This window comes from Lupinus angustifolius, chromosome LG09 (genome assembly GCF_001865875.1).
Source record: "Lupinus angustifolius cultivar Tanjil chromosome LG09, LupAngTanjil_v1.0, whole genome shotgun sequence".
NCBI classification, from domain to species: domain Eukaryota; kingdom Viridiplantae; phylum Streptophyta; class Magnoliopsida; order Fabales; family Fabaceae; genus Lupinus; species Lupinus angustifolius.
This window is the reverse complement of record NC_032017.1, coordinates 20,040,495-20,065,892: the sequence shown is the minus strand read 5'-3', so window position 1 is coordinate 20,065,892 and position 25,398 is coordinate 20,040,495. Positions and strand designations below refer to the sequence as shown.

General features: G+C 33.1%; 6 protein-coding genes, 3 non-coding genes and 1 pseudogene across 13 annotated transcripts; 2 read left to right on the top strand and 8 right to left on the bottom strand.

The window, feature by feature from the left end:
- On the bottom strand, window positions 2,474-2,545 carry TRNAK-UUU. The gene has a single exon. It is a non-coding gene; the product is annotated as a tRNA-Lys (tRNA).
- LOC109356339 (elicitor-responsive protein 1-like) lies at window positions 3,343-5,256 on the bottom strand. The gene is made up of 5 exons (XM_019599661.1): window positions 4,977-5,256; window positions 4,803-4,868; window positions 4,378-4,516; window positions 3,783-3,918; window positions 3,343-3,420 (listed from the first exon to the last, which is right to left on the bottom strand). Exons 1-5 carry the CDS (start codon window positions 5,041-5,043, stop codon window positions 3,343-3,345), a joined length of 486 nt encoding a protein of 161 aa, XP_019455206.1. The 5' UTR covers window positions 5,044-5,256.
- Window positions 6,137-8,726, bottom strand: LOC109355986 (16 kDa phloem protein 2-like). 2 transcript variants are annotated; one of them, XM_019599296.1, is made up of 6 exons: window positions 8,566-8,726; window positions 8,236-8,301; window positions 7,185-7,323; window positions 6,640-6,775; window positions 6,300-6,401; window positions 6,137-6,269 (listed from the first exon to the last, which is right to left on the bottom strand). In XM_019599296.1, the coding sequence occupies exons 1-5, from the start codon at window positions 8,630-8,632 to the stop codon at window positions 6,348-6,350; spliced, it is 462 nt and encodes a 153-aa protein (XP_019454841.1). In that variant the 5' UTR covers window positions 8,633-8,726; the 3' UTR covers window positions 6,137-6,269; window positions 6,300-6,347. The 2 variants fall into 2 exon arrangements, with proteins under 2 accessions (XP_019454841.1, XP_019454840.1); XM_019599295.1 differs by having other exon boundaries at window positions 6,137-6,401; window positions 8,566-8,725.
- Window positions 9,996-13,416, bottom strand: LOC109357308 (serine/arginine-rich SC35-like splicing factor SCL30). 2 transcript variants are annotated; one of them, XM_019601180.1, is made up of 8 exons: window positions 13,254-13,416; window positions 12,891-13,157; window positions 11,877-12,044; window positions 11,720-11,760; window positions 10,839-10,923; window positions 10,535-10,756; window positions 10,296-10,414; window positions 9,996-10,206 (listed from the first exon to the last, which is right to left on the bottom strand). In XM_019601180.1, the coding sequence occupies exons 2-7, from the start codon at window positions 13,142-13,144 to the stop codon at window positions 10,297-10,299; spliced, it is 888 nt and encodes a 295-aa protein (XP_019456725.1). In that variant the 5' UTR covers window positions 13,145-13,157; window positions 13,254-13,416; the 3' UTR covers window positions 9,996-10,206; window position 10,296. The 2 variants fall into 2 exon arrangements, with proteins under 2 accessions (XP_019456725.1, XP_019456726.1); XM_019601181.1 differs by having other exon boundaries at window positions 13,278-13,293.
- LOC109356730 (probable serine/threonine-protein kinase PBL9) lies at window positions 14,267-17,331 on the bottom strand. 3 transcript variants are annotated; one of them, XM_019600224.1, is made up of 7 exons: window positions 17,120-17,331; window positions 16,209-16,540; window positions 15,698-15,833; window positions 15,454-15,596; window positions 15,248-15,371; window positions 14,420-14,801; window positions 14,267-14,388 (listed from the first exon to the last, which is right to left on the bottom strand). In XM_019600224.1, exons 1-6 carry the CDS (start codon window positions 17,172-17,174, stop codon window positions 14,422-14,424), a joined length of 1,170 nt encoding a protein of 389 aa, XP_019455769.1. In that variant the 5' UTR covers window positions 17,175-17,331; the 3' UTR covers window positions 14,267-14,388; window positions 14,420-14,421. The 3 variants fall into 3 exon arrangements, with proteins under 3 accessions (XP_019455769.1, XP_019455768.1, XP_019455770.1); XM_019600223.1 differs by having other exon boundaries at window positions 14,267-14,801; window positions 17,120-17,329; XM_019600225.1 differs by having other exon boundaries at window positions 14,267-14,801; window positions 16,209-16,534; window positions 17,120-17,328.
- LOC109356736 lies at window positions 20,255-20,849 on the top strand (annotated as a pseudogene).
- On the bottom strand, window positions 21,270-22,019 carry LOC109356735. The gene has a single exon (XM_019600232.1). It carries the CDS (start codon window positions 22,017-22,019, stop codon window positions 21,546-21,548), a length of 474 nt encoding a protein of 157 aa, XP_019455777.1. The 3' UTR covers window positions 21,270-21,545.
- Window positions 22,733-22,806, top strand: TRNAN-GUU. The gene has a single exon. It is a non-coding gene; the product is annotated as a tRNA-Asn (tRNA).
- Window positions 22,871-22,952, bottom strand: TRNAS-AGA. Its single transcript has one exon. It is a non-coding gene; the product is annotated as a tRNA-Ser (tRNA).
- Window positions 23,294-23,967, bottom strand: LOC109356738 (polcalcin Nic t 1-like). The gene is made up of 2 exons (XM_019600234.1): window positions 23,504-23,967; window positions 23,294-23,394 (listed from the first exon to the last, which is right to left on the bottom strand). The coding sequence occupies exon 1, from the start codon at window positions 23,875-23,877 to the stop codon at window positions 23,623-23,625; it is 255 nt and encodes an 84-aa protein (XP_019455779.1). The 5' UTR covers window positions 23,878-23,967; the 3' UTR covers window positions 23,294-23,394; window positions 23,504-23,622.

The window sequence follows — 25,398 nt, the reverse complement described above, 5'->3', positions numbered from 1 at the left end:
TTTATTTGTTGCCTTCCTTTACAGTATATATAGTGTAAAAATAAGAAACATGACAATAGAAAATATTTATATATGCATGTATAGTAAAAACAGGTGTGCAGGATATACAAAATGTATGTATATAAAACATACTGTTACAGAGAGCATTTTGTACATATATTTATGTTATAACTAAACTGCAGTATACAGTATAAGAGAAACGTGCAGAATAAAATAGATATAATATTTTGTTTCTGTTTTCATTAGTTGTTACTATGATGCAGCGGAAATAAATATAGTGAAGTTCTTTAAACATTCAAGAACACATTTTAAAACATCATTCAGGATCGAATTAAAATTAATGGAAAACTATAAGTTCTTCAACACAGTGCTTTGATACCACATGTAAACTTTATATGGAGTCTGGATCTTAAGAAATCATAGTTTTCACATCCATAAGAATAGTTACAGATTATTAACATTTCCCCATGGCGATACGATCCTCCATTTAGTTGTTGTTTGGTGTTCTTGGTTTATAGAGTAACTTTTCTATCTCCTTCCCGTTCTTACTATGCTCTTCCTTAAGTGATGGCTGATAGAGCAATCTTTATGGGCAGAGATAAGGACAATGTTTATGGTCCTTTTTCTTGTTAGTATAGTGCTTCCATCAAGCACTATATATAGGCTCTTTTCCAAGAGTCTTAACTTAACATTTCATTGATGACTCTTCATCCAAGAGTTATGTCATGAAACAATGAAATGATATATCCATTCATGTCACAAGAGGCATATTTCTTACACGGCACGGAGGCGCACCTCTACGACGACCCTGAAGACGTGAGCAATGCTTCTCTCCTTGAAAGCAAATTCGATTCGGAGAAATGTGAAGCTCTGAACCTTACTCGCTCTCATCGCTCATGCCTCCGTTTACATTCTCCATTTAACTGCTTTTCGATTTGTGTCTAAATTCCGAGATATGCGATTTCGTTGACCTGGATTGTTACCGGAATTTTGTTTATGTCGTGTATTATTTTGTGTGTGTAGCAATTAGTTTAATTGATTTGGTCCTTATTACAGTGCTGATTTCTATGTATTTCTCTAACTATTACTTGTTATGCTACTCTCATGTATTGTTGATTCTGTTTGGAACAAAAATTGCATGTTGTTAAAAATGTTTCATCTCCGTCATTGGAAATGAAGAAGCTGGTGTACTTGTATCTCCTGCATTATGCTGAGAAGTATGTATATAACAACTCTTGTGATGTGGAGAAAGTAGAAATAAGCTGAAAATAACTTATAGGAAGATCATAAGCTATTTTCACAACTTCTTCCAAATGCATGTTTAAGTGGTTAACTGGTTATATGAAAAATCCAAATAAGCTTTCTTGTAGCTCTTCCAAACGCCAAAGCATTTTGTTACACATTTCAAATGTGATTTGGGCGTGGTTTTGGGACTTCAGTCTTGGTTGTGTACTAGAATTATGCCTTTTGGAGTCAGTTTATGGCTAATTTTATGAATTGTATCATTCTTAAGTCTTGAATTTCATACATAATTAGTTATTGTTACCAACTCCTTATTGTTTTGTTTCTTTATTTTTCATCTAGGCGTCTAAATGAAGCACTGCTATCAATAAATTGTTTCCGAAAGGACCTGGGAGACCCAAATCTTTGGTGAGGGCATGGGCACTTCGTGCCATGGTAGGAATCCGCCTTCACGTAATTGCGGCTCGTTATTGTTGCTGTGGGAAAATGTGGCAGAGATCCTTCTGTTGTTTACTACACTTGCAAACTCGATGAAGAAGAAGATTGAGCACAAGAAGAGGAAGAAGAACAAGATTGAAGAAGAATGAAGAACTTATTGGTAAAGAATGTAGAAGAAGAGATGTAATGAGAGGTGAGTCTAGCCTTCTTGTTATTGCCTTATTTTCCTTATCAATTACAAAGCAAACACTTCTATTTATAGCATCAACCAACTAACTACTTACTATAAACAGAAAGTACACACTAACTAGATTAACTAACTAAACTGAATTACAAAAAGTATCAACAACACCTTCTGTTGACATTAGAAAATGTGCTGCTAATGCTCTACCCATGCTTCATGAGTTGCGGACAGAGGAACATACTACTGCAATTGAAGAGGTTTGATTAACTTGTGTGCTGTCTGTCATAGATATACCTTCAATAGGACTTTCAACTTAATGTAGATGTCATAGTAATCTGGACAGAAATTTGTCATATTTTCTCCATGGTTTCCTTGGGATATATTATATGCTTTTGAACTAAGAATTATTTAAAGATAGTTTTATGCCAATATTTGATTTCATTAATATATGGTTGTAAGGCCATGATACAGGCCCAGTTCAAAAGTTTTGGTCCTTCATATGGTGCAGATTGTTGGACTTTTGTTATATGAAGTGGTGTTGTAGGAAAAAAACGAGTCGAAGCTAAGCTGAGTTAAAATAGCTTGGTGATAAAGAAAACAAAATACGCACGCCGTCTGTGGGGATCGAACCCACGACCACGTGGTTAAAAGCCACGCGCTCTACCACTGAGCTAAGACGGCTACGACAATAGAACACAGGACACGCATTTATTAAGCTTAGGTTATCATTACCATTTTAAAAATATATATATAATCTTCATTTATTTTTTATACAAATCTACACATTTTTATTTGGTGCAAATCAATAGAAATGTAAAGTTGATGGAGTCAGATTTGATTCATTGAATATACCAAAAAAACTTCTAGCTTCTAGAACAAAAGATTACTTTACATTCTCATGCCAAACACAATTGATTCATTGAGTCCTCTCTTGTCTAAAATATTTACTCTTAATTGTTGCAATCATGTGCTTGGTACATATATTAACATAGCACGCATGTTATGATGTAAGTAACTCTAGGATTGATTTTTTAAGTACATTTTAAACTATATAAGCATTAATAATTCAAACATTCAAGGATGCAGGGAGTTAATGTTTGTGTATTTGAAGTATAATCAAAGTACTTGATAAATTAATGGAAAATAATTTAACAACCAATGTTGGAAGAAAAGTACTTAGCCATGTCCTTAAGGAAGTGACAAATTTATGGCGTTGGGTTCAAATCAAATTTATATACAATACATAAATTCTGGCAAATAAGCAAAAGCGAGTCAAAGGTTGAGCTGAGAATTGAGATAGTGAGAATAATCTAAAAGATAAATTTGAAAAATAATAGATACTAATTTTATAGCACGACAACATTTTAATAAATTCATCTTCCTGGTACTTGCTAAAAAGAATAAAACAATGTTCAACAGAAACATATGAATTTGTTATGAGATGAGTTAATCAATTATTCAATTCCTCAGCTTTTACTTCACTTGCTGATCTGTGGCTGATAGTAGCCACTTTCCTTCCATCCTCCAATGTCTTCTCCAATAAATTCCTCTTCCACCTATACATGGATTTCAACAAAGTTCAACATCAAACTAACAGGAAAAAATAAATTCACCAATAAGCAAATATTCTCATGCCATATAATTTACTTAACTATTCCTATTCTCCCAACTATATATTCATCCTCTCTATACTCCCTAATTAATTTTTTAGTTTTACTTTTATAAACATTATGTCTATTCTCCCATGAAGACTGTGGATAAGCAATTGAAATTACCAATGTATTATAATTAACTAGAGCATGTCAATTGTGTATGCACTATGTAGAGTCTAGTTAATTGTGTATGCACTACATAGTGTGTGTATACACAAGTGATAACATATACACACACTATATAAGCAATTAAATGTGAACATTACCTTTCGGGTGAAGGTTATACCAACATCAACTTCTCCACAATAAGATTGGTTTTCACGAACCACTCTATACTTTAGAGTCTGTAGCATAGCTCCTCCATTGTCTACCCCTTGAGCCAATAAATCCCCTACATAGATTCTGCATATAGAAAAACCAATTTCTCTATTAAATCATGAACAAGATAACAAAAGTGAGTATATGATGTATGAACTATATACTTGAATTCAGGGTTAGTAATCATTTTTCACCATTAGACAAATAATGATTTCAAGTTAAGTCATACACATATTTTTAATTTTCCTATACCCAATGGTGTAGGCTTGTAAGGAAATATGGTCATGTCATGGCTTGTGACATTTTTTGTTGAAAAAGTGTGAAATAAACACTTTGCTATACTTAGCTAGGAAACCAAGTAATAATTAGGAACATGTAAGGAGTCCCATATCGAGTAGAATAATAAACTTTTAATGTAGTACTTAAGCCATGAGACTTTCTCACTTAGAAGACTAGTCTTTTGGGTTGGTCCTCCTCATGTGCTTTAAGTCCTGACATAACTAATTAATGACATTTACAATAATAAAGCCATTGGTGTCTTACATGGATTGTCCAACAGAGTCATCTGCAGATAATCTATCTTTGTCCATGATTTTCAGGATGAGCTTGTGTCGATTATCTAATCCAGGGTATTCTACTTTGAACAGAAACTTCTCATTCCAAACTGGATTTTTGCCTTGTCCTGCATAAAGATATCATTAGAAAGTGATTTCAGTTAAAAGTGTCATGTATTAGAAAAGTTAGTCTAATGAGAAAGGGTTATTTTATGTTCTTCCAATTTCCTTATAGATATGTTTATTAGTTGTATATCTGCTACATATAAAAAATTAACATTTCAAGAATAAGTGAACTCTGCATTTGAGAAGATACATTATTCTTAAAATGTTTCAGGGTTTATATGTGAAGTTTCTTGTAAATATAAGCAAATAGAAGAAGCAATTTGGAACTTGAATATGAATTGAACTAACCCTTGGCAACACTGCTCCTTTTCTCTTGGCCTTTGTATTGTATAAGGACATAAGGGTCCATTCTACCTATTAACAAAGTAAAAAGATAAATGACACCAACGTTAGAATTTGTAAAATGAGGAGTTAGGATAGCACAACTTCAACATATTAAAATGAATTTCATTTGATATATACCAAACTTATCAGTGTCATACAGGCCCTTTGCTTTGACAAGTTGCACCTCCATGAACCCAATTGCCATGTTTTTTCACTCTACCTGTGTCTCTATGTCCTTGAAGAATCTAACTCAACAAAATCTTTTAATATATATATAAGAAGTGTGTAAAGTTGGAACTATGGAAAATCTAATTCAGAAAAATCTTTCAATGTATATAACAAGTGTGTATTTTAGGCTTAAGAACTTTTAAGTTTGGAACTGTGAAGAAGTTGTACCTTGCTTATATAGAGGAATCTGCATGAGAAGCTAATAGGATAGGATGAAGATTTTGACATTATATTAATTATTATTATTATTATTATTATAATACCAAATCAAAGGAAAAAAAGTGGACCACACTCGGTCAACCACCCTCAAACTTGGTCTTCCTCTCTCAACTAACACTAGTAAAATGTTGACTTGGTAAAACTTTATAGGGCTGCTACCTTGGAAAATAATTCAACTAGTCACATGTTGTTATAAATATATTTATTTTACCTTAAGAAAAACAATTACACATGTTCCAAAATAATTGTATTTGTTATTTGAACAAAAATCATTATTTATATAACACCTTTCTTTGTTGTGCAATAGTTAAAAGAACCATTTTTCACCAGAACATGAATTGTCCTACATCTTATCTACAAGTTTGGACGACTAGTTCAAAGTTCAAACTCATATGACTTGTGAATAAGAAAGGCTTACTTCTAGAATTTGAAATGAATCAAACTATCAAACTATTTTTTAATATTTATGTTATGCTACTTTCTTTAAAGTGGTGGGTACAAAAATCTCAATCATTATTAGTATACAAGCAGAACAAATTTCAAAGTACTGATTTCTTATATATGATGGCATGCAAGTTTTTTTTAGGTAGAAATCAATCTCAGTATAACAGTAAATAGATAGCTATTTCTAATATGGTAAGATAGGTTACTTAAAAGTGCATTTATAAAAACAACATAAAAAACCACCTAATTCCTTTCCACCAAGTGAAGGTTTATGTATAATTGTACAATAATCAAGTCTTAATTCTGGGTCGACTACATAAATCAAACACTACTATAATACTCTATCATAATTCATTTAGGTAGAATTATACTTTAAACTAAAAATTGTTAATTTCGGGATTATAATCAGAGGCTAAGTATCAAAAGCATATCTTTTGCCATTACAAAATGTATTATGAAACTCATTAACCATATTAATACCAAGTGCTTTCATCACATCATGACCAATAATAGAAAAGATTTGAAATCCATTGCATGTTCACAGACATAATGGAAAAACTAAGAGTTGTCTTCAATTCTGTAATTTACATATGATGCTCATTGAATTTGTTGACTCAACTAATACTCACTTTCCTTCCATCCCCCAAAATCATGGTCACCATATTCCTCTTCCTGTGAATCCAAACAAAGAATGAGATTAAGAAAAATCCAATATGGTAGCATATACTACATTTGAGATAAGAATCTTATAAACTAAATGATTCCATTCACCTAATTTGATAATAAAGTTTATAGCAACCATATATAGCATGTTTTAATATGAACTTAAAGTTAGAGTTCTATACAATTGTTTATTTGCATAAGAAGAATTTATAAGCTATTTCAAGCTATTAGCTTTTGTAAACGTTACCTTTCTGGTGAAAGTTATACCAATTTCAATTTCACCACAATAAGATTGGTTAGCTCCAACCACACTATACTTGCAAGGATGAAGTTTAGCTGATCCTTTCTCTGCTCCTTCTGCCAATAAATCCTTCACATATATTCTGGATAAAAAATAATTGACCCTTCATGATTTTGTTTAAATAAAAAGGAAAGGAAAAAAGTAACAATTTGCTTTAGGATATTTCTTTCATGAGATATATGATCCTGGCCTATGCAAGTAGAGTGTCCTTCTCATTTTCTATATATTGGCACCTTGTTCACTAAAAATAATGAAATTAAAGCACTAAATTGTTCATATGATGAAATTTTTTAGCAACTATCATTTCCCATTTTTTCAGTTAGAGGAACTTATTGTTAAGATTCCATCTCAAAACCAATTGGCAATGAGAGAAGTAGTTCAACATGTATTTAAACTATTCCCGAGACAACGAGGTAAGCGATATGAGACTTACTTTCCAACACTTATCATGACTCATGCAATTTATAAACATGAAGGAATTGAAGTCTTACGTGGCCTGGCCGACAAAATCGTCTGCAGAAAATACGTCTCTGTCCATGATTTTAAGGTAGAGCTTGTATGGATCACTTGAGCCAGGGTATTCCACTCTGAATACAATCTTCTCATTCCATACAGGATTTTTTCCAGCCTCTGCATCATTAAATACACTAAGGAACCAGAAACCTTTTGTATGGTGACAAAAACAGTGATTTATATGTGCTGGTGCATGTATGTATGATTTTGATATCTTTGAACAGTTCATAAGGGAATATGAAAGCAAACTTATTCTACTTTACCCATGTGCTTCCATAAAGGAAATATACATAAAAATGAGAGGGTATGAATGATGGAAATAAAACTCTCTATGTATACATTACTTTATGATGAAATATGAAGATTCATCCATGTGTGACAGAACCCTTGATTCTTATTATCTCACTCATGTTGGCCTGTGGGATTATTTTTTCCAGCTCTAAGGTTCTAATTAGAATCTGTTTAGTTACTTCGGAAAATGTAAAAAAGATATTCAACATGCCTTATCATCCTCATTTCTAGGTTCATTTTTCTTCTTCATTTTTCTTCTTCATTTTTCCCTCTTCCACAATCTTCCCAACAAAGTTAAAGGATTCACTAACTTGACACAACACTACAACGAAATTGTGGCTGCAATCTTTCTCTAGCGACCGCATCAACCATATTTTTTTCACAATTGTAGAACGTAATGTAACTACAACTGCAATTTAATATCCTAAACAAGACTTAAAGAAGATTTCTAAGATCCGAGCACATGTGTGTCTCAAATATTATACAGCTCACCAAATTGATGATTAACAACTGTCATGAATGATTCAACTTCTAATGTACCTAACTAATTTAGGTTCTTCTAAAAACTTAAGAAATCCCTATTTAGCTAATCTAAGTCGAGCTAATAATTATAACAACAAGATGAGGCAGAAAAGAAAAAATAACACAGTAATAATTAAATACGAAGTGTTTCTAGTCACAATTGTTGATGCTACATAAATGTGTCAGGAAAATATGAGCAAAAGATTAGAAACCAACCATGAAGTACACTGCTTTTGCGCTCTTGGCCTTTGTATTGTAACAGAACATATGGATCCATACGAGCTATGAACAAAGAAAACAGGTTAAAAAGCAAACAATGCTGAGTTAGAATCAGAACATAGAAGGATTATAAAACTTGCATATATTAATTATTATAGCATGAAATCAAAGTGAAACTTGAGTCAAGGAATTAAGAGGTCAGGAGTTGAATATAATCATGCATGCTTCATATTTAGAAAAAAAAGAGAAAATAAAGATGTATTAATTAAAAAGAGAAAACATGAACATAACTTGGAAAAGAAAATGAGGAGATAAAAAAAGATGTACCAAAGATATCAGTTTCATGAAGCCCCTTTGCTTTCACCAGCAACACTTCCATGAACCCAATTGTCATCTCTCTCTCTCTCTCTTAGTTGACAAACAAGGTGATTGTGAAATAGAGCCTTCCCTGCTTTATATTGAACAAAGCCTTAAAAGTCAATGTGAGTGCACACCATTACTTATGTAAACGGAAATATCTATATCAAAATAAATTGTTTGTCTCAAACCAATCATGTATTGTCATATGTTATAATTTAAAATTAAAATTAATCTAATTTTTATTTAATATATATATATGTATTATATTTTTATTGATGGTATTGGATTGAGTATATGAGAATGATATTGAAGATAATATTCTACTTAAACTCATTTATATCGCATGATGCAAGAAAGTGAAAGTGAAACTGAAAACTAGCCAAAATAGTAACGGTGGTGTTTGTTTTATTTTATGTTGTATTCTGAATTAACACGATTTTACAGTAACTAGAAATTTGTTATTTTGTTGGTATTCTTTTTGCCGTGTGCCTCAGACTATCACTCAACTAATAGTAAGAGACTCATTTGTTTGGTTATGTAAATATTATTCTACATTTTGTTTTCAACAATTGTAACTTGTTTTATACTTTCATAAAATCTTACAAACAACAAATGATTTAAAAATGAAATCTTCTTATAAATATGATTAAAACCATATACAATGACAATAAAAAAATTTAAACAACATCGAAGTCTTGTTGATTGGCTTCTGCGAATGCCTTGTAGAACGAGGATTTAAAACGGGTGCGTGAAAAGCAAAAAAGTAAACATGAATTTGGTCCCATTTAAGTTAGTTCAATTTTCCTTTTAATTTTGATGAATGAAAGGAGCTAAACAGCCTAAAAACGGAAACAAACTAACAAATCCTACATGGCTACATCCTCTATGGAAGAGGGTGGCAGAAACATTTATGTTGCAAAGAAAATGAAAACAGGACATCCTACCCTGTTTGGCAAAACTGTCCTTGATTAAATTAGTTCATCTCACAAGTGTATTCCATGACTCCCAACTCTTCTATTTCCATTTTTTTTTCTCCAAAATCTAACTCTCAAATTAACCCTTAAATAAATGCGTCCGAAGTCGAAACTAGGCTCCTTGAGTAAAGATTGCTTAGTTTGTCTAATGAGTTGAGATCTTATTAGAGCTTATAATCAAGTAATCAACACAAAACTGAAACGCTATTCAACTGACTCAAAACTATATACTGGTTGCACTATAACTTGTTTAACAAGCTCTGCCAACATAATCACTCATTTAACAACAAATTCCTAATCCAAATTCCTTCATGCATCCGAACTTATTTTAGTAGCAAGTTATAACCATTTCGTTTACAATTTATACTTAGTTATAAACGGTGATGCAACTGCAGCAATTAAGCTGAGCTCACATAAAAGGTGTTTGACATGCTCAACAATTCTCAACCATCATAGTTGTAAATTAAGTTTTACCATATAAGTTCAGAATGTCAACATTGCACATCAGTATCAAATCTGAGATTACACACTAATTCATCAAATACGCAAACTTAAAGCATAATATGGTGTCTGAAATTATCCTGAAAATAATTTAAGGAGTTGTACAGAACCCAGTAGCACATTGCCAAACAACCTGCGACATGCATGATGAAAACCATCAAAACAAAGTTAACCCCAATAAAGAACCAATCCACTTATATATAAATTTTGACTATATTTTACCTCATCTTCCATGTCTGGGTGACAAATCAGGAGTCCTCGATCTAGATCCAGGGGGTGATCTTGATGCTCTACTTGATTTCCACTGTTCTCGATCAGCCTCAGACTTGTATACAGCTTTCCTTTTTATATAGAACAATGTAGTGATGAGTGTAAACACACAATCCAAGAGAAGAAATATAAAAAACAAACAAACTCCCACAATCAAGTAAAAAAGCTAAATAGTAAATAAATGGACTCACTCTGCATATCCATTGCTTGGATTCAAATCAGCACCATTACCATAAGCTGGAGAATATGACCTGCGGTTTTGATCACCATCTCGCTCCCCAGGAGAATATGACCTGCGGTTTTGATCACCATCTCGCTCCCTAGGAGGACTTCTTGGTGATCTTGGGTGCTCCACTGGCCTTCTAGGGGAAACAGAATAGTCACTATGCCGTCTAGGGGCAGGAGAATAGGACCTGGTCAATACCAATTCAAAACCATTATTACATGCTTCATAGTAACTACAAAATAAAGACACTTTGAAATTCTGAACCTTACCTTGAGTGATATCGGTTTCTAGAACCAGAATGATAAGGTGGTGAGCGTGAGCGAGATCTGGAAATTGAGCGAGATCGAGAACGCCCTAATGGATTTGACATGAATATAAACAAAAGTTACTAGTCTTAATAAGATATGCAAAGTAATGCCACTTCATGTTTGAGTCAACACAAGAACAAAGATTCGATATAAACAATTCTTAAAAGTATTATATATGAAAGCAACCAGTGATACGAGTCCACTATTTAGTCTAAATTTAACAAGATGCGTGAAAAAATTGAGGGGGAGTGGGAGAGAGAAGAGAATAGGGAGTGTGAATACAAATTTGGGAGTGATAATTTAATAGCCTCACCCCAGCAAGGTACCTACCTATACATGACCCTAGGAAACTAGCAATATAAGCCTATACGAATGAGTCACGACTAATAAAAGATTAGCTAACAAACATCATGAAAAATAGGCTGACACCAATCAATAATAGCTACTTAGCAGGACATCGATCTCCATCACAACAATCGTTCATGACAATCATCATTCCAACAAGAAATCAGTCTTCAAGTTATTAAATGGTTATCGGTAAGCTAACTAAAATTAATAATATATTCAAAGACAATTAAGAAAATAATGATGCTTGAACAGCAAAGCAAATTCATTCAATCAGATAAAACCTCTCTCTCAGTCTATAATTTCATCCTCAGTCACCCAACAAGGACAAAAAATTCAAACGTGGGAGGGTAAAAATGCATTCGAATAGCAGGTTGACCAGATTTTTATACCTGAAACAGAGGGAAAGTGGAAAACCTTCCAATTGTAGATGCATGAAGTATGTATACATTTAAAAAAGTTAACGCAATTTGAAAATTAAAAAAAGAAGATATTACCATAATGTGAAGACCTTCGCCCCCCATAGTTCCCTGATCCTCTGTAAAATACATAAAAACAAGGAATATCTTTAAAGTGAAAAGGTTAAGCCTTAAGCTAGTTTTATAATCTTTTAAATGATAGGGGAAGACATCGCAAAGGAAGAGGAAGAAATACCTGAACCTACTAGTCCTATGGCGCATCTCCTCTGGTCTCTTTCTTGTCTCTGCAGCCACAACTACGGATATTTCCCTTCCAGCGAAAATCTGTCTGTTCATATGGTACTGTGCCTCTGATGCATCATAGGCATCCACAAACTGCACGAATGCAAATCCGCGGGGTTGTCTGTATGGAAAAAAGTGGAGCTTCATTCTAACACTTCTAAAAAACATTGGCAGACACAGATTGTAGAATACGCTGACTAGGCAGAATTTGCATACCCGGTAATAAGCACCTCAAATCACATAACTTACTATAGCGTTCTTTAGACAACTTATTATGCCTCTCTTGTGACATGAACAAAGCAGTGGATGCTAAAATATTACTAAATCCGCTAAGTCCAAAGCTTAATCGATGTCCTTTATCTTTAAATTCATGTTGTAAAGGAAATGACTTGAAAAACCTTCAAGACTTCAACATTGATTCTTGTGTATTTATAAGAAGCACTTGAATTCAAAGCTCCAATCAAACTAAGTCTTCAATTGGACAAAAATCAACCTTCCATTCCATGAAACTTGTGTATTGATTGTATAATTATATAGTTTATCTTGGTATGAAGATTAACAACACTTGAATTGAGACCAATATGTTAAAGAGTGAGTAGATATCCTCTTCAAAACTTGGGGCTTGGACTTGGTTTATAACTTCAATTTCAAACCAACATACCCCCTGACAAACCAGTCCAAAATGAATTCAAAATTGCAAAATTAATACAAAACACCTTTAAAAAAACGAAACCAAATCGGAACAGAGCATCCCCCACTCAATTCTTTGGCATAGTGAAGTAATGAACTAGTCAAAACTAAATTACTCTCACCAAGACCAATCTGAAAATACCATCAACTCAACAACAACAACAACAACAAAAGCTATGTGTATCAAACAAATTAAAGCTACAGCGTTCAATTAAAAACTAAAATTGCAAATTGTTGACCGAAATTATGAGATAGATAACGATAGGTGATTGATTACCCTGAGTAATAGTCCTTTGGAATGTAGACATCACGAACAGGACCAAATCTCTCGAACGGGATTCGAAGTTCCTCAGATCGACAATCGAGTGGAATGTTCCTCACCAAAAGGCTTCCATTGTTGCTTTCTCTGCGCCTGCCTCCTCCACCACCGTGTCCTCTCCTAGAAGGAGGAGGTGGCGGCGGCGGTGATCTCCCTCTACCGCCGTAACTTCTTCTTGGAGGACTGTAGTATCCAGGACTGTTCCTACGCATCTTGTATTGTGCCCTAATAATAATAATAATAATAATGAAATAAAGATTAAAGTGAAGAAAATCAGTTAATGAAAGGAGTGATAGGATTATGGTGAAGAATGATTTGTACCTTTACCACGATTGAAGGAAGATCAGAAGTTGTTTGAGACGGTGGCGTTTTCTTTCAAATGTGATAAACACTTCTACTTTCACAACAATGAAACATGCTTTAAACCCTAGCTAGAGACCTCGACCACGGGTTGACCAAACTCTTTTACGCACCGTTTTGGTCTTTTTTTATTCGTATTTGGCTTGAGAATAATTAAATTTGACTCATGTAATTTTAATGGTTGTATGAAGATAACTTATTTCCTTGTGACAGAAGATATTTTATTTTTTATTTTTTTAAGGTTAAATACTTTTTCACTAATTGAGTACATGTTTATTTTTTGAGTTTAGTCTTGTATTTAAAGGAAGTTAGGGATTTGAAGTAAAATTCTTTTTTTTAAAACGACTAAAAACAAAAAAACATATAAGATTATGATTTTTGTTTAGAAAATATGGATATTGTTTTTAAACTTTACAAATTAAAGGTTTTTAATTTTAGTCCATAATGTCATGAGTAGATATTGAATTATTAATATTGTCTTTGTTGGGTGGGTCTCTTCATCAATATTGAAGACTAAAAACACATAAATATTTTATTATGATTGTAATATTTATGTTAGTTTAAATATTTATACTAACATAAATATCAATATTCAAACATTTGTGAATGAAGCAGTTTATACACCATCAATTTGAATAAGAATTTTCTCCATTAACAAAAAGACATGTGTTTATCCAACTTTCAAGTGGTAGCCAGATATTTAACTATAGTAATTGTTAACTAATTATAACATTCAAGTGGCAAAAGGGAGTCTCTTCACACGACAGAGATCTTAGAGAGGGAGATGTATACATTTTAAGTAAAAATTTACTTTTTTATTTAAAGGAAAGAAACAACACTCTTCCTGCAAAATATGTAAAGACTTCACTTCAATTTCTCATTCAACCAAAATATGTCAATCTCTTACACATTATCACACTTGTTGATACAATTTTCATTCAAAATTTATCACACTCATTATATTGAGTTGGAAAGAGAAGAAATAAAGATGCTAATAATATTACTGAATCAAAATCTGTACATCAATCATTGTTCTCAGCACATGCTTAGGTTCATCATGATATACATACAACAATGTGCCATGTCAAAGAGCAGAAGCAGACATCAATGTCTTCAATGTTGTTCCATGTTATCTTCTTCTATGTTGTCTAGGGCCACTACTGCTTGAGCCACTGCTGCTTGAGCCATGATCACTCCTTTTATCGGAATCCTGAAGTTGCTCTAAAGTTACTACCACCTCTTCCATCTTTGGTCTAAATCTTGGTTCCACAGATATGCATTGAATAACAAGGTCAGCCACTTTCATTGCATCGTGCACCGTGTACTGGCCTTCGATTCGGGCATCCATAACTTGAAAGATCGTACGCTTGCGGTTGAGGTAAGGTTTGGCCCATTCGATAAGATTGTTTTCCCCTGATGGCCTGTTGTTATCTAGGGCGCGTTTGCCTGACATGATTTCTAGTAGAACAACCCCAAAGCTGTATACATCACTCTTTTTCGTCAAGTGACCTTTAGAAAAAAACAACGGAAAGATATCAGGGTGAAACTAGGGGTTATCTCATTTTCTTAGTTATTGGAAGATGCAGTAGTCGTAAAATGCAATTCATGCAGAGTTGGCCAAGTCATGTTCCCACAACTTAGAGACAGCATATGAAAGATAAATCTAGTTACAATTTTCATTGAAAATGATAGGTTTTCTTTCTTCATTATTTCTAATGAGGCAAGTAATGGTAGATATTATCAAAACCCCAAAACACATATACATGTTTTTTTACATATGAAGTTAATTACAGCAAGAATAACATGAGATATCGAACAAATCTGGAGACAACTTTTTCTAAGCAGTTTCAACACTGCAACTACTGGCTCAAAATGTTTTACAAATTAAGAAAAAAGAAATATGATGACCAATTAAATTGATCATAAGCTAAGAACTACTGTGCAAATTGAGATACCTGTAGCCATATATTCAGGAGCGGCATAGCCATATGTGCCCATTACCCTTGTAGAGACATGACTTTGGTCACCAGCTGGTCCATCCTTTGCCAAGCCAAAATCAGAAAGTTTTGCATTATAGTTCTGCCATCAACCAAAAGGTATGTTAGAAAAACTGGTATATAACTAAAACTAATGAAATGCAAGGACAATGACATTCGCCTACCGAATCGAGCAAGATATTAGATGTTTTAAAGTCTCGATATATCACTTTTGCTTCATCACTGTGAAGAAATGCAAGACCCTTAGCAGCATCGAGGGCAACCTTCATACGAATTTTCCAAGAAAGTGGTTGAACGTAAGAAGTCCCTATATTCCAAAAACAATATAGTTAGTTGAGAGTTTGAGGTGTTATAAGGTGCTAAAAATGACAATAAATGGAGAAACTAGAAGGGACATTAACAACTTACTCCTAAATAAATGATTATCCAAACTGCACTTGGACAAAAACTCATACACCAAAAGTCTATGTTCATCCTCTAAGCAGTAGCCAATCAGTTTCACAAGATTAGGATGACGCAGCTGCCCCAGGTAATTGATTTCTGTCTACAGTACAAGGCTAGTTAGTTACATCAGATGAGTTTTTTTTCCTAAAACCATATATATTTCCTGCAGATATTAAGAAAAGGAGAAATTCCGAAAAGTATCCCATTAAGCCAATGTGCATTTTCCTAAGCTTCAAAATGGAACTGCATCTTATGAATAATGTTCTACGCATATGAGGGAGCACATCTCTTACATCAAGTTATATGACATAATTGGAGTATACATGTGCAGAAAGCGATGTAGGCCTGAAAACTATGCAGATGTGAGGGCATGTAAGTGTGTAAATATGTGTGCCTAATATTGTTGCCATCTTTAAATTTTCAAATTCTGAACAAAGTTGCAAAATGTAAATAAGCCTTGCTAAATGACACTCACCAACCATTCACTGTGTCCCTGTGAACCTTCTTGGTTAAGCCTCTTCACAGCAATGAGCATTCCAGTCCCTGGTCTAACAGGTGCAAGTGTCTGCTCATCAATCCACCCCTTGAACACACAACCAAACCCACCTTCGCCGACCACACTATCTGGACGAAAGTTCTGTGTAGCAGTTTTTAGCTCACTAAAGGCAAAGCTCTTCATATGGGATGACTTCAAGATCTCACCCTCGGTCCGAGGAGTTTGAGGCACAGAAGGAATGGAGACCTTGGTGCTCAAACCACTCAGACCATCCTCTTCTTTGCTAACATCTTTTGATCTCAAACCTGTGCCTGTCAAAAGAAAAATAGATCAGCCTTTTGAACCCAAATATAAGCACTCTAATAACAAACTTAGCTTGTGTAATTGAATAGAAAGACTAGAGTCATGATGCAGAGAGAACAATTATGCATTTTTCTACCAATTAAAAGAGCATGACCAAATCCTTAGAAGATTTGGTAGGTTAATGAGTAAATCCTGTAACTTCAGGTTCTTAAAAGAACATGCAAGAGGCTCAAACGCTTTAGAAACTACATAATATGAAAGCTTAGTTCCCCAACATATTTCAAGGGTTAAAGGTCTTAAATTCTGAACTCCCATTCTTCTCAACAATTGAAACAAAGCAGGATTAAACTGAAATCAGTGGGAAAATCCTCATGGAGGAGTGGATCTTGCAAATTTCTAAAATAAAAATAAGTTACATCTTCATTTTTTTAGACAATTTTCCTATACTATAAGTTCATTTATTAAAAATAATATTTACTCTTGAATCATCATGAGATAGTAAATAAAATAACTAATCAACATAATTACTAACAAGAACATAATATTTCAATTAAAGCAACTCTTTGTATTGTAAATTAAAATGTTACCATTTCGTGGAGGGCTTTCAGCTTTGATCCTGCTGACACTATAGCAGCAACCCATGAAGACAAAGGAGCTAGCTAACCAAGGTGTTGGTCTGCTAGATCCCCGAGATGACTAAAAAGTCAAAAATTCGATATTTGTTGGGAAATACAGTCACACACCCAAAATGGATTAATTCTTTAACAAAAGGTCGAGTAATACATTTGGTAGTAAAAAAGGAAGGAGCTAGCTAGAGAAGAAGGATAAAGAGAGAAGATAATGAGTAATGAAGATAAAGTGGGGAAAGCAAAGAGGAAGAACGAATGAAAAGAGAAACATATATGGAAGTGTGAAAGCTATGATTTTTTCCACATCAAAGATAGCTGGCACCCTAAGATTTTCACACCTCACTACAAATCAATGACTTTTACACTTCCAAGGATTATTATTATTATAAGTACTCATTTGTGTGTGTGAAATTTGAATGGTGCTTTGTTCTTGGAAAGTTCATAAAGTTGACTTTTGACCATGGATGGAATAATGGAAAGGACAAAACCACAGCTGGGTTGACCTGACACCATAATTTTGATTATGAGCAAGTGGAATAAAGATATCTTAATTTATCTCAACCAAAATTTCTACTATTATACTTTACAAATTAATTAACTGTGTACTTAAAGATTCCTGAACTATATTAATAATAATTCTAAAGATAATGTATCAATTAAATCGGTCAACTTAGTATTTTTGGAAAGTATACCTTCAACCTTATCTTCTTTATGTTGGCTCATTTACAGCCTCTTGTAAAAACGACAATTTTGCATGGTCCCAACCATTCTAAACCGTTGGATTAATTCAGGACCATTTGGTATCTTCTTAGTGGAGGAGTTTTATTTGTCAATTTTTTTTTTTCCTACAAAAGTATTTTCTCATTTCGAAATATGTGGTTATTCCTCCCAATGAATGTTGCTTTCAAAAATCGAACCATCAACCACATAGATCTAGTTAGACATTACATTATTATACTTGTTTCATTATTATTTGTCAAATTTGATTCTTGTTGGATGCCGACTAGATCAATAGTAATAGATGGTGGTTGCTTTGTATGTTCAAATATGTTAGGATCTTATATTTATTTAATGAATTCAATTTTTAATTAAAGTTCGACTCATTTGATTCTTAAACTAAATTTGATGAGCTAAACAATAAGTTAAGTTTCAAACAAATATCAGTTGTTTTAGTTTATGGTTAGTCTTACTTACATGGCTAGAGTTCAAGTTGTTTACCTCATGGTTAGAACAGCTCATTTTTTATAGCTTGAAACAAAGCCTGTAGAAAGGATCTAACTTGGTGGGTTGCAACTCCCAAATTGGGCCTTATTGGGTAGTGGACTAACAACCATTTTCTTTATCCCATTGTTTTTATTGATAGAAAAGATGGTGCCAAATGAAAAAAATGAGATGGGGTTAAAAAACGTCAAATTATTTTTTGTTGATTTAAATACATTCTTGCATAATTAATTACAGAATTCAGTTAGGATACTAGAGTTTGTCCATTTCTCATAATTTAATATGTTTTTAAAAAACATGAAGAGATATATGTTATCTAAGATCTTCTTACATTTTTTTTGGTATAATAGAAATAAAGCCAATAAAAAATAAAACTAAAACAAACAGAGAGAGATCCAAATCTAAATATGGTCAAGAGTCTTGTGGACAATATGCACATATGATGCATGCATTATTATTAGACAATATATTTTAGTTTATTTTGTTTCGGTTAATCTTTAAAATGTGTCAATGAAGCTTTATACCAATCTATTAATTATTTTTAGTTCTTGCACATGTAGTGAATATGGTAAGTGTTTGAAAAATATTTTACTTAATTGTCTTGAGGTTTGTAAAAACAAATATTTCAACACGATTTCTGTAATTTTGCAATAAAACCGAGTAATGCAATGTCATTTCGGTTTATAATGGTTAATGGACCTTTAAATGTTATTCATTAAGTGGTTTGGTAAAGAATTCAAGTGGAAATGTTTTTATCCTTTATAAAATAATGTCTCATTGAAAACTTGTGCATTTTCTAGTTCATTAGTTTTACTGGAATTTTGGTGTTTCCACTTTCTACTCGTTTCTGGGAACAACTTATAAGTGAAGTTGAGGAAATTGGTGCATGTAAAGGGCACTTTAACATTCACTTTCTAAATATATCTTATAACCTTCTCTTTCTAAGTTTGTACCCAATAATTTCTTCAAAAATATAAAATTGTATTGAATAATAGTAATAATTCAGAAATATATCTTATAACCTTATAACCTTCTCTTAATTAAGGCTTATATATATACTGATCTCATATTAAGCCTGAAGGAGTGGTAAAATTTTCTCTTTATAGAAGGTTAATGGAAGATGGAAGTTAGTAATAAAAAATTAATTTTGTTTCAAGATACTATAAGAAATATATTGAATAATAACTTATAAATAATACATAAATGATAACAATTTAAGAATGCTTAAAATGGATACAGAAAAACTTAAAATAGTGCATGCTTACACATCCCAAAATATAAAATATACAAAATTTTCTTGAAAGATTACTTTCTTAAATATATTTAACATGTATCCGGAAACAGACAAGAATCTGCTGTCCCAAAACCTATCCTAAATTCTGTCCCAAACTAATCATATTATGTCATGTTAGTTAAAAAAATTAAATATTCATAATTTTATCAATTTTTGCTTATTATAATTGGTTTGGGACAGATTTGGGGACAACAGATCTCCATCCTCCGGAAAAAGAACAGAACTATAATCCTCAAAAAGTTATACACAATACTGATTTAATTTATTTTTCCTTGAAGATATTCATGCATAATTTCTTTCTTAAACATCATGTCCAAGACACTTAAGACAAAGCACATATGAACAGAATAATAAAACGTGATATATTTTCTCAAGTTATCAAGTAATACAAGTTTATAAGGTTGGACTAGACAAAAGTAAGCTTGTCCCCAATAATCATAGTTTTCCCACTTCTATTACTACAATTATATAACATACATAATAAAAGAATCCTCATAATAAGTTTTCACCATTCAGAGATGCAGATATCTTATCATTCGAAATCTTATCATTTGAAACACATTTTGTCAACTACATACCATAATGCTTGTGATAGAAATAAGAAAGAAACACGTAACTTTTTATTTATAGTTATTTAGCCACTCTAACACGAAAAAGGAAAGAGAATCCAAAACAAAAAGAGAAGCTATAGATAAGATGAGAAATATTATAGGGAGGAGTAAAAAAGCAAGTGTGACGAAAATAGATGGAGAGAAATTTAAGGTGAAAACTCCAGTCATAGCAAACGACATCGTCAAGGACCATTGCGGTCACATTCTACTTGATTCTCAGGCAGTGAAACATTTTGGGCTTCGGGCCAAGCCACTAGAACCTCACCAAGAACTGAAGCCCAAGAAAATTAACTTCATGGTAGAGTTACCAAAGCTTCAGCCCGAAGGGGATAATAAGGGAACTTTGCGTAAGAGGGTTCGATCTAGTGGTGTAAGTAGCATGAACATAAAGAGAGACTCGATTTATTGATGCTCTCAAAACGCAGCGTTTCGATGAAGGAGAGCAAAGATGGGGCTGAGGTGGCGAAGATTATGGGCTTGTATATGGGAACTAGTGGTAGTAGTGCAGAGGTGAAATGGTGGCGTGAATGTGGCCCACCACATCAATAATGAGCCACCAAGGATATGTATTTCTATAATTAGGGATATAAAAATTCGGTTCGGTACATTTCAGTGACCAACACAAACACATGATATTTCGTTTTATTTCATAATTGGAAAATCATAAATATATTTGTATTAATATTTGATTATTTTAGGAGTTATGTTAATGATATTTTCCTAATGACTCTTTGCAGTTGGAAGAAAGTGGAAACATTTGTGTAGAATCAACTTCAAAAATCACAATAGTTATTTGTCAATAGCAAGCAGCATTTCCTTTTCTTGAGTTTTTAAGTAGAAGCAATTACAAGTCGTGGCCATGAACCAAAGCAGCAGCACCATCACCATTAATTTTGTGCTAAAATCTGTAGTCTATATTTCATTTTGAGAGCACATATATAATATAGATATGTACATACATGCATACATTAAATGTTGCGTTGAATATTTGCGTCATACATTGACCTATATAGAAGACCCCTAAAGTCACTGCATCTTGTTATTGAAGGAGGATCCAAGAGGGTCAAAAACTTAAGTGTTTGTGCCCATTCTACATTTAAAGGAATATCACCCATTTATTGTACTAGAGAGTTGAAACCATTGAATATTTTAAATCCACAACAAAACTACGAAGTTTATTATATTGTGTTTAACACATCAAACTCCACAACTATGCATAACAAGGACTAATTGTAAAAAAGTTTCTATTACTATCACACTAGTACTGAATATGGTGTTGATGCTCATTTTGGTGAGACAAATCAGATAGCATGTTACCCTTAGAATCATACAGAATTTTCCCTGAAAAATCGATGGGACGACACCGTTCTCCCATCAAGATGTTCTTCCTCCATAGGACTTGTTCATCTTCGTCATCATAATCCTCTTCATCATAACGTGTTTCTGCTTGCACTTTCCTCCAAGATAGTAACTTCACCATTGAAAGTACTCTGCTGCTAAGTTTGCTGTGCAACTTTGAAATGAGCTTGCTTTCCTTGGACCCTGTTGTTGATTCCTCAGTTTCTGTCTGATACTTCTTTTTCTTCTTCATTTTCCTAGTACCACATAGAAAACTGATGATAGAAAATATAGATAACACTGCAAGCACAACAAAGAAAAGGGACATGATCATGGGCATGGTTGAGAATTGAAGATTGTGCATAGGAGAGGTAAGAAAAAGAGGCCTTGCCATAGTCACAAATGAAATTGTGTTATTTAGACAACAAGGGTGGTTTAAGAGCCTTATGCACACAATTTGTAGTATATTTGGCTTAAGAGTTTGTTACCCTTCTTAAAATCACAGGGTCCATACTCAATTAATTGGTGGTGAAAGTGTAAAAAAAACATATTTTCATGTGGAAATTATTTATGGTTATAAGAGGGTAAACTAAGTTAAACAACAAAAATAAGATAAATGATTAAGTTATACAAAATAAAAATAAGTATCTCTCTTTTGTCAAAATCAACCATATAATTCCCAATACTAACTAGTGGTGGCGTAAGTGGCATCATGTGAGTGGAGACATGGAAAATGGTCGTTGTCTAAAGGGTTTTTTTATGTTATCAATTTTACCCTCTTATACATCCATTATGTTTTCATTTCATATATGAACAATTAATTGATTTATTGTTAGTTTCTGCACCTTTTGAATAGTTGTTGTGGCTAGTATTTTTTATGTTGGTTAATAAAACTATCACGCTTGATTGAGTGCAGAGATTCATAATTGGCCAATGTATGCACGATGTGGTCATTTTCCTTTCATGGTCTTGAAGGGGTAGATGGTGTTGATGTTGGTGTGTGGAATCTCAGTTTTGCAAATCTATGCTAGTATCAAGTGTTGTGTTCCAATATAATGTTGGTGTTTATTGTTTAGAGATAAGTTATTGGCCCATATGTACCAAGAAGCTGGAATAGCTCAGTTGGTTAGAGCGTGTGGCTGTTAACCACAAGGTCGGAGGTTCAACCCCTCCTTCTAGCGTTTTATCTCTCAATTTAATTTCAATTTTGTTAAGTCTTAACAAAACAATTTTGGAAATTAAAAACGTGGACGGCAGGATTCGAACCTGCGCGCGCAAAGCCCACATGATTTCTAGTCATGCCCGATAACCACTCCGGCACGTCCACCTTCTTACTTCTTTTCTATAAAACAGCTCTCATATCAATGCTCTTATAGGAAAAAAAAACTAAACTATAGTTTTCATTTACTAACTTGGATTACCATTTCATATTAATTCTATTTGTTTCCTTTTGTGGTCTTTTGCATTTTTCATATTCTAATAATTATATTCGTAATCATATATTGTATGATTCCCCTCTCTATAGTCAACAGTTATTTGGCTCCCGAGTATTTTCCAACATGGCAAAGTATCATATATAAGACTGATATTTATGCTTTTGGAGTGCTTTTATTTTGAACTCATAACTGGCCAGAAGCCACTTCAAGCGAAAGGGCACCCAGAAGAGGAAAACTTGATCATATGGGTGAGTTAATGGTTAAATTTTATGGCTACAATTTGCTGATATTTTCAGCTAAAGTTATAAATGAGTACTCATGTTCTAAACATTAATAAAGTTAATGTGACATTCATTTGCAGGCTAAACATTTACTTCAAAAAGGGAAATGAGACATTGAAGAGGGTGATATTGTGAATTTAAGAAACCTGTCATTGTCATTATGTATATTAAAATCATGCACACACAATAACCATTTTCTCTTCTAATTGCTGCATGGCAACATAGCACAAAGAAAGAAAATGAAAAATAATTAACAATGGTAGTAGATGAAGGTAAGATCTTAAAAAATCTTGGCAGCATCCCTAACTAAACCACGGTTTGCTCTAGCAAATTCTGTGAACTCCTCATATGAAATGAAACCATCCCCATCAGTGTCAATCTCATCCATCATTTTCTTCACATCCTCCACAGTCACTGATCCAAGTGCATTTAGTGCATCACCAAGCTCTGATGAAGATATTTGACCATCACCATTGGCGTCGAAATGCTTGAAGATACGTTCTCTAGCAGCTATATCTTGTGGATCTTCTGCCATTGCAGAATATATGTGTGTCTGAGAATGAGTTTTTTTCTGGTTTTGGAGTTGCACTTGGGTTGGAGGTTCAAAGGGCAAAGGCCTAAGGAGCTTGGTTTTTAAAGTATACACATACCCTTAAGGGAAGGGCATCCTTTATTATCGGGGGTGTCAATTTTGGTAATGTTTAGATTTAGCCACCAAAATAACTAGTTTATAACTGTTTTACCGAACTTATTTATGGTTGAAAATGTGTGGCTATTTGTTTAGAATGAGGAATGGAGGTACACCATGTTTCTGAGTTATATATCTCTTTTAGAGTATTGGCTAAATAAATATCACAATCAGAAAAGGATTAATGTTTGACCAGAAAGAAAAAAATGAAAGGAAAACAAAGGAATAATTTTATATGATGTCAACTATGCCTTGGTTTGTTTCAAATGTGGGAAATTTGGAACACCAATATATATCTGTATCATTTGTTTCATATTTTCCAAAGATATATTAAGATATATATTATGTTAATTTTGATGAATATAAATGGATTACTAAATAAGGTTGAAATTTTGTTAAACTTGATTTATGATATTATAATTTTCAATCCAGCCATTGATTTAATTAAATTTATTCTACATAAAAAGTTATTACCAGTCTAATAATTTGTATAATTTAAATTGATATGAAACGTGTATATATATTGAGATATTTTGAAATCTCAAGATGATACTCTTGTAACGTTTAAAAGATTGTGGGCAACCGTGGAGGAAACAAAGAGAGGTAAAATAATGGAAAGAAAATAAAATAAGAAGAAAAAATGTAAGCACTGTATATTCTCATAACATTATTCAATATTCATATTTAATATTTAATTTTACATTATGTAATTTCCTTTTTATCCACCTCATTATTTCCTAATACCCCTTTTCAATGCCTTAAACAACGGATTTCTATTGCTCATATTGCTATTGCCCTTTCATTATGTCCCTTTTATTCCTATAAATATTCATCCAATTCCATAATATAATTAAGATTATATTCATTCTCTTTTACATAACAGGTAAGCAGACCACAGTATTCTTTAAGAAACATCCTCCTTCAAGGAAGTCAGAGTTGCTTGAATTGGTGCATTCTGATGTTTGTGGTCCATTGAAGGTAAAGTCATTTGGTGGTGCACTTTACTTTGTTACTTTTATTGATAATTGTTCAAGGAAGTTTTGGGTCTATGCTTTGAACACAAAGGACCAAGTGCTTGAAAAGTTCAAACAATTCCATGTTTTGGTTGAGAGACATTCTAGCAAGAAGCTGAAATACATTCGTACTCATAACGGTGGTGAGTATTGTGGATCGTTTGATATTTACTACAAGTAGCAAGGTTTTAGACATGAAAAGACTCATCCTAAGACTCCTCAGTTTAATGGCTTAGCGGAGAGGATGAACATGACTTTGGTTGAAAGACTTAGGTGTATGCTTTCTGAAGCAAAATTACCTAAACATTTCTGGGGTGAGGCTTTGTACACGACAGTGCATGTTATTAATCTTAGT

Coding starts and splice junctions, on each gene's coding strand:
- LOC109355986 (XM_019599296.1), bottom strand. CDS start 8,632: ATGACAATTGGGTTCATGGAAGTGTTGCTGGTGAAAGCAAAGGGGCTT. Junction 7,324..8,235: donor CAAAAGCAGTGTACTTCATG/GTTGGTTTCTAA, acceptor TTAATGATGCAG/AGGCTGGAAAAAATCCTGTA. Junction 6,776..7,184: donor GATTTTGTCGGCCAGGCCAC/GTAAGACTTCAA, acceptor TTTTTTATCCAG/AATATATGTGAAGGATTTAT.
- LOC109356339 (XM_019599661.1), bottom strand. CDS start 5,043: ATGGCAATTGGGTTCATGGAGGTGCAACTTGTCAAAGCAAAGGGCCTG. Junction 4,869..4,976: donor GTATGACACTGATAAGTTTG/GTATATATCAAA, acceptor CTTTGTTAATAG/GTAGAATGGACCCTTATGTC. Junction 3,919..4,377: donor GACTCTGTTGGACAATCCAT/GTAAGACACCAA, acceptor TTCTATATGCAG/AATCTATGTAGGGGATTTAT.
- LOC109356730 (XM_019600224.1), bottom strand. CDS start 17,174: ATGGGTTGCTGCTATAGTGTCAGCAGGATCAAAGCTGAAAGCCCTCCA. Junction 15,834..16,208: donor AGGGACACAGTGAATGGTTG/GTGAGTGTCATT, acceptor CTTGTACTGTAG/ACAGAAATCAATTACCTGGG. Junction 15,372..15,453: donor CTAATATCTTGCTCGATTCG/GTAGGCGAATGT, acceptor GGTTGATGGCAG/AACTATAATGCAAAACTTTC.
- LOC109356738 (XM_019600234.1), bottom strand. CDS start 23,877: ATGGCAGAAGATCCACAAGATATAGCTGCTAGAGAACGTATCTTCAAG.
- LOC109356735 (XM_019600232.1), bottom strand. CDS start 22,019: ATGGCAAGGCCTCTTTTTCTTACCTCTCCTATGCACAATCTTCAATTC.
- LOC109357308 (XM_019601180.1), bottom strand. CDS start 13,144: ATGCGTAGGAACAGTCCTGGATACTACAGTCCTCCAAGAAGAAGTTAC. Junction 12,045..12,890: donor CCAAAGGACTATTACTCAGG/GTAATCAATCAC, acceptor TTTTCCATACAG/ACAACCCCGCGGATTTGCAT. Junction 10,415..10,534: donor CCAAGCAATGGATATGCAGA/GTGAGTCCATTT, acceptor CTATATAAAAAG/GAAAGCTGTATACAAGTCTG.